Genomic DNA, 6,043 nt, shown 5'->3' with positions numbered 1-6,043 from the left:
CATGCAATTCAATAAGAATTTCCCACTTACCACCAATGCGAGGGGTGATTTAGACGCTCGGAGCGGGGCGAGGGCGGGCGGAGGGGGCAGCCATTCCAAATGCATCCCAAACACTTGCTGCGGAATTCGTAATTGTGTCACATAAAGCCAACGAGGAGTCCTGGCCATAACTATAACCCTCTGGCTACGTGATTCAAATCCGGCGAAAAGCTAACAAACCCGAAAACGGCTAGACTGTCAGTTATGGATGCAGAATCCGGACAGATTTTCATTTACAACTCTGCCTCCTTGGTTGGGGGTTCGTGAAATATCACTTATGCCTCGGGGCACTTAGCATGTGGCTACACCTACATCAGTTTGCAAAAGGTGTGAGTTGTGCTTTTGTGGGCAATTGTTCAGATGTGACAGCAGCCTTTAGACAATAAAAATGTTCAATGCTTAAAGAATTTGTTAATTTATAAGAATACGATGACAAGAAATACTTAATTAGTTTAAATATCTTTTTTGTACCATAATTCTTAAAATTTAATAAGTTTTTTCTTACCTTTTAAACATTCTGAAATAACGCAAAAGGGGTTGTTTAAATTATAATCATCATTATAGTCTTCACCAATAACTATGTTATTAACTGCCACGATTTTTAAAAAAATATTGAAAATCGCCTTTCAGATTCCTTTTTTTTATTTCTCCTCCTTTAAGGTTGTAAAAATTTCAAATAAACCGCCTATTGCGACCTGGCAAAAGCTAAGGACGTTAAAACTCGGTTCACGCTGAGAACGGAACCATGAACCTCAGAACTCGAATTAAATGAGTCAGTGTGGAGGTGAAAAGCTCCAGGACACATTCCTGAATTCAAAATAATATATGAGGCTTTCGGTTAGTAAGGGGAAACTACCAGAAGTCGAAGTTACAAGTATGTCCCTTTTTCAGCACATGTCAAATACCAGTAAATGTTTTTGATTTTTTTAAATCTTGTGAAAGAAATACATTTTGTATCCTTTTTTGCCCGTAAAATATACCCAAAAATATCAAAAACCATTTTTTGATTTTTACTTTTATTAAAAATGTAAATTCTGAAAATGCGGAATACCATAGTTCTCTATACCATTGACAATCTGTTAAGGTTTTCGTTTTGTCTGCCGCGCTCTGGTCAATTGCCATATCTCGTATGCTGCGATGACCTTTTCGACTGTTTACATTTTCAATACCATCGATTTCCTCCTTTCAATTTGTTGGGGATTACAATTACAATTATAATGCTGCACTATGCATGTGGAGAGTGTGTCGTGTTTATAGCTATGTATTATGCATTTTCGGTGCCTTCGGGGGGCTCACAAAGTGTGTCGATCACAAAAAAAGGAAAACCAAGCAAAAGGGCAATATACATAGACAATATATATATACGATGTCATATTTTATATATATATACTTTATTATATACTCGTACAACTAAAGTCCAAGCATAATCGCGTGACTGACTGTCTGATCGGGTGGTGAAAGAGTAGAGAGTATACGTCGAGTCTTGCACCGTCGCTCGAGCCACAACAAGCTGAATCTGCGTGATTTGATTTAGTTGCCTAACATTCACTCAGTGTTTCACATATATATAGACGTACATATATACGCGACTGCATGTTGTATAGTTTATGTTATATTGGTATATATATATATATATTTTCTAGGCATATCCAATATTGCGCGAAGCAAGCAATTCGTTTCACATCTAAAACTTCATCTCTCGATGGAAAAGCATTTTGGTAGTACAATTTCGGGATTTTCGTTTTTCTTTAGTTTTTTTGGGCTTTATTTTGTGTTTTTTATCTTGGGTATTTCTTTAAGGTTTGGCCACGACGCTGAGACGATCTACGATGTTTGTGGCTGATGTTGAGCTGTCCAAATGCACCATAACCAGATGAGGCCTTGCTCCCCGCTTACTGCTCCTCATCGCCCAGCTCGTGCTTGATCTTGGAGAAGTCGAACGTCTCGCCAGTGCCGCGCTTGAATATGTTCAACACATCCAGGCAAGTGGTCTCGAAGTGCGTGGTCGCATCGTACGACTCCGAAATGAAGATCTGCGACTCGGATCCGTCGTCGATCGGCTCCAAGTAGTCCGAAATGGTCACAAACTTTTGTGCGATCGGCTCCAGCAAGTCCAAGCCGGGCTTGATCTCCACCTCCGGGTTCTCGGTCTCAACGGTGGTCGAGACCATGCCCACGAACCAGCCCTTGGCGGCCACCTGGTGAGTGGAGCTCACCAGCGACACGTAGATGTCCGACTTGCGGCCCACCTGCTTCTGTGGAATGATTATCTGCGTGGAGAGACCATCCTTGGTGCTGGCCACCGGATGGTCCAGAATGCAAATGCAGCGAATCACCTTGCCACGCTTGCGCACCTGCCAGGCGGAGAGAAAGAAAAAGTACTCTGTTAATATTTATCCAGCGATGTTCATCGACATAATATTGACCAACTGCTCATTATTGCAAATTGAAGAAAATAAAACAAATATAGTTTGCAAATAATGACTGTTGTCTTTGGCTTTTGAAACCATGAAAATAAGGAATCTGGCAAAAACGCATCTTTATACTTTAAATTACCATTTTAAAAGTATCTGTTTGATAGCCTTATTAGAAAAAAAAGAATGCCTCACCTTTTCGGGCACGTAGCTGGGATCGCAATAGACCTGCTTGCACTTGGCGACCTCGTCGCCGGAGCGCACGCCCACCACCTTGCCGCCCTCGCCGAGGACGATCTCGTCGATGGGCTTGTCCAGCATGTAGGTGCCGCCGTAGATGGCCGACAGGCGGGCGAATCCCTGGGGCAGCTCGCCCAGGCCGTACATGGGGTAGAGGTAGGGCGACTTGCCGTACCGGGCCAGCGAGTCGGAGTAGAGCTTAATGCGGCGGATGGTGTTCACGGCCGGCTCGTTCAGATACTCGTCGTCGCGGAAAAGGGCCAGGGCGTGGCCGGTGAAGTCCTGCGTGTTCCTGTCCAGGCCGAACTTATCGTACAGACCCTGCATGTTGGCCTTGGTGGGGTCAAAGTCCTTCCAGGTCTTGGGGTCATCTTCCCGGAAGTCCTGCACGTAGATGAGGAAGTTCCGGAAGCGACGCTTCTCGAACATACCTGCAAATAGACGTATATTTACATATTTTGTGTACCATATTGGTCAGTTGTGGGAATAGGATCTGCACAGGAGGGAGTGCGCGAGTTCAGGGGTTTCAAGTTTCCCGTTTCATTTTCATTTGCATGCCACAAAGGCACACACATTCGGACATCCGCACGCAACTACGGTTTGAAACCATTCATTTTGGGGGCGGGCGAGCCACCACCGACAATCAGAAACCACTTGGCCACCCTGTGACGTCATGCTGAGCTGATGTGTAATGCGGACACAGTAAAGCCTGGGCTGATAACATATTTATTTTCAAATTCAAACCTTCATTATTTGAAATTTGGAATTGTAATCATAAAAACAAAGGTGTATGGTTCGTTTTCTCATTTTGAAATCTAAATTCACGTTTTTTTTAGAAAAACAATTTAAATAAACAAAGAATAATATTTTTTTCAATATATTTTTTGTTTTAAATACGATAAAAATAGCAAATTGTGGTATTTATTTAAACCCATTTTTTAATTTTAAATGATGAATGAATAAAATAAAATTCTCGTCTCCAAAAAAATTGTATAATTTTTCTTTGTTCGTTTTTTTTTTTAATAGTACTATTTTTTTCATATGATAAATGATGAATGACTAATAAAAATGTTTTCTTGATAAGCTCCAATGTAAAGTGAAGGGGTTAGGCTCGACTCTCCAAAAAGATGTTATTAAATAACTATTAAATTGTTTTTCTTTTATGGACTAGAATAGGATTAAATTCAAATATGATAAAAGTAAATACCAGAATTGCTAAATAAACATTTTTTTCCTACATGGCGAATGGCGGTTGAAAGTCTTTGACTGCCAGGCTCCACTGTAAAGTGAAGGGGTTCAATGCGCCTGGCCAAAAAGTTGGTTGCAAAAACTACTAAATTCGAAATGGAAACAATTCAAGACCCAATCGTAAGTAAATAGAGCGTGTTTGACTAATTGCAATTGCTTGCTGCTGCCGGGCGAAGAGAAGAAAACTTAGATTTCAAGCAAAGCGAAATTCAGGTGTAAAGTGGAAGCGAGCAATTAGCGGCAGGTGTATGAATCACCGCACAGCCATTTGAATTGAGACCCCCAAACGCAGTAGGGCGTTAATAGTTGGGCAAATAAAAAACAAACAAGGTGTGGGGAAATGCGTGGGGAAATTTAAAGAAGTTCTTGGCCAAGAAGAGGAAAACAACCGTTTTTCGGCTCACACATACGTGTCACAGTTAAAAAAAGTCAACAACAACAAGAAGGTAGCCAGCGAGTGAAAAAGCCGAGACAAAGAAGAGAAGAGAAGGAGAGGGCGGCAAAGGGGGGCGCAGATAACAGTCGAGTACATACACACACACACACGCACAGCTGGTAATTTGCACGATTTTTGGAAAAGAGAGTGGCAAAAAAGGGGGAATTTTCCAGTGAAATTGTAATGGCAAGACTCACCCATGAGATCGGATGCCAGGGCCTCCTTCTGGTCCACCGGCACCTTGGCTATCTTGCCGCCCTTGTAGACGTAGCTGCCCTCGATGGACTTGAACTCCAGGTAGCGGGTGACGCCCGTGTGGATCAGCAGCTTGACCAGCTGTCCGTTGGCCATCAGGAACTTGGGGATCAGGTCCACGTTCCAGTCGCGGCCACGCCCGAAGCGCTCGCCCGGCGGCTCCAGGCCGTAGCGCTGGAAGAGCTCCTCCAGCGGCGTTATGGAGGCCGACTCGCCGCCATAGTACTTGTTTCGATCAATATGCAGCACCTTCTTGCCGGAAACGGACAGCATCCCGCTGAGGATGCACTCCTTCAGGCCCGTTCCGAGCACGATCGCGTCGTATTCCTCATTCATTCTGGCTCAGGCTCGGGCTAACACACTTGGCTGCTGGCAATCGGGGTCTCTGTAGTTTCTATCCGGGCTTTTTCTCCTTTTTCACTTGCTGCGACGTTCGGTTCGGCTGGACTTTTCTCTGCGCTCAATAATTTTTCTCTACTCGCTCGCCTCTCGCTCGTCCGCTTTGCGTCGCCCGTTCGCCGTCACGTCCACGTCATTTGCTGGTCACGTCACGTTACGTTACGGCGCTCCCGGCGGACCCAGGGCTGCATTGCTGTAGTATCGGCGGTTATTTCTGCTCGAAAATGGAAAATTAAACAACGCAAGGAGACTACATTTCATTTGCACAAAGAACGGAAATGTTACTGAGTGAAAAGGCATAAATTTCAAGCATTTTGAGCGCCAAATTTGAGAATTGGTAATGTTACAACGTTAAGAAGCCAGAAGCATAAAAATAAAACTTAAGATTTTTCTCGGGATCACTAGGAAAATATTGTGACAGACTTGTTTTTCATTAATTTAAATTGGGTGCCGTTTTTTGATGAACCTGACAAGAAAATTGCTATCGCATATAAAAAATATTTTCTTCGTTAAACGTATGTAAATAGATTAAAGACAATATTAGATTTAATTTTAATCTCTTCGAAAATTAAAATCAAACAATTTGACGAAAGAACATATTTTTTTAAATTAAAAATTAGTATATAATCATAATTTTTAAAAATTATAGGATGAAATTTAGGAAAAACTTTATTGATATTTGCGTACATACTAAAATATACCTAATATGTGGGCCGCAATACTAATATTTTTCTGTATACCTGTTTGACAAATTAATATGTATAATAGTTTTATTAAGATAAATAATTTTTTGATTTTCGATGTATGTATGCATCGCCATGTTATCGATAGTACTCACAATTCCGCCAAGAGTGCAAGCGTTGCCACCCTGTATGTTACAATATCACCCGACTTTTTACCGGCACATCTTAAGTTTTTCCACAACACACTAATAAAAATGAATCTAGGGTTTGTTTAAGTGATAAAAGTTGTTCAAAAAAGCAAAATAGGAAAATAGCACAGAAACCCGCCA

General features: G+C 41.9%; 1 protein-coding gene across 1 annotated transcript; it reads right to left on the bottom strand.

The window, feature by feature from the left end:
* Positions 1-1,401: 1,401 nt before the first annotated feature.
* Positions 1,402-5,143, bottom strand: LOC108032725 (rab GDP dissociation inhibitor alpha). The gene is made up of 3 exons (XM_017106705.3): positions 4,575-5,143; positions 2,649-3,124; positions 1,402-2,393 (listed from the first exon to the last, which is right to left on the bottom strand). Exons 1-3 carry the CDS (start codon positions 4,966-4,968, stop codon positions 1,932-1,934), a joined length of 1,332 nt encoding a protein of 443 aa, XP_016962194.1. The 5' UTR covers positions 4,969-5,143; the 3' UTR covers positions 1,402-1,931.
* Positions 5,144-6,043: the final 900 nt, after the last annotated feature.

The sequence above is a fragment of the Drosophila biarmipes genome, chromosome 2L, assembly GCF_025231255.1.
Source record: "Drosophila biarmipes strain raj3 chromosome 2L, RU_DBia_V1.1, whole genome shotgun sequence".
NCBI classification, from domain to species: domain Eukaryota; kingdom Metazoa; phylum Arthropoda; class Insecta; order Diptera; family Drosophilidae; genus Drosophila; species Drosophila biarmipes.
Note: the sequence above shows the minus strand (reverse complement) of the source record. Positions and strands in the feature narration are given on the sequence as shown.

Coding starts and splice junctions, on each gene's coding strand:
- LOC108032725 (XM_017106705.3), bottom strand. CDS start 4,968: ATGAATGAGGAATACGACGCGATCGTGCTCGGAACGGGCCTGAAGGAG. Junction 3,125..4,574: donor CCTGGCATCCGATCTCATGG/GTGAGTCTTGCC, acceptor GTCTATTTGCAG/GTATGTTCGAGAAGCGTCGC. Junction 2,394..2,648: donor CCAGCTACGTGCCCGAAAAG/GTGAGGCATTCT, acceptor TCCGCCTGGCAG/GTGCGCAAGCGTGGCAAGGT.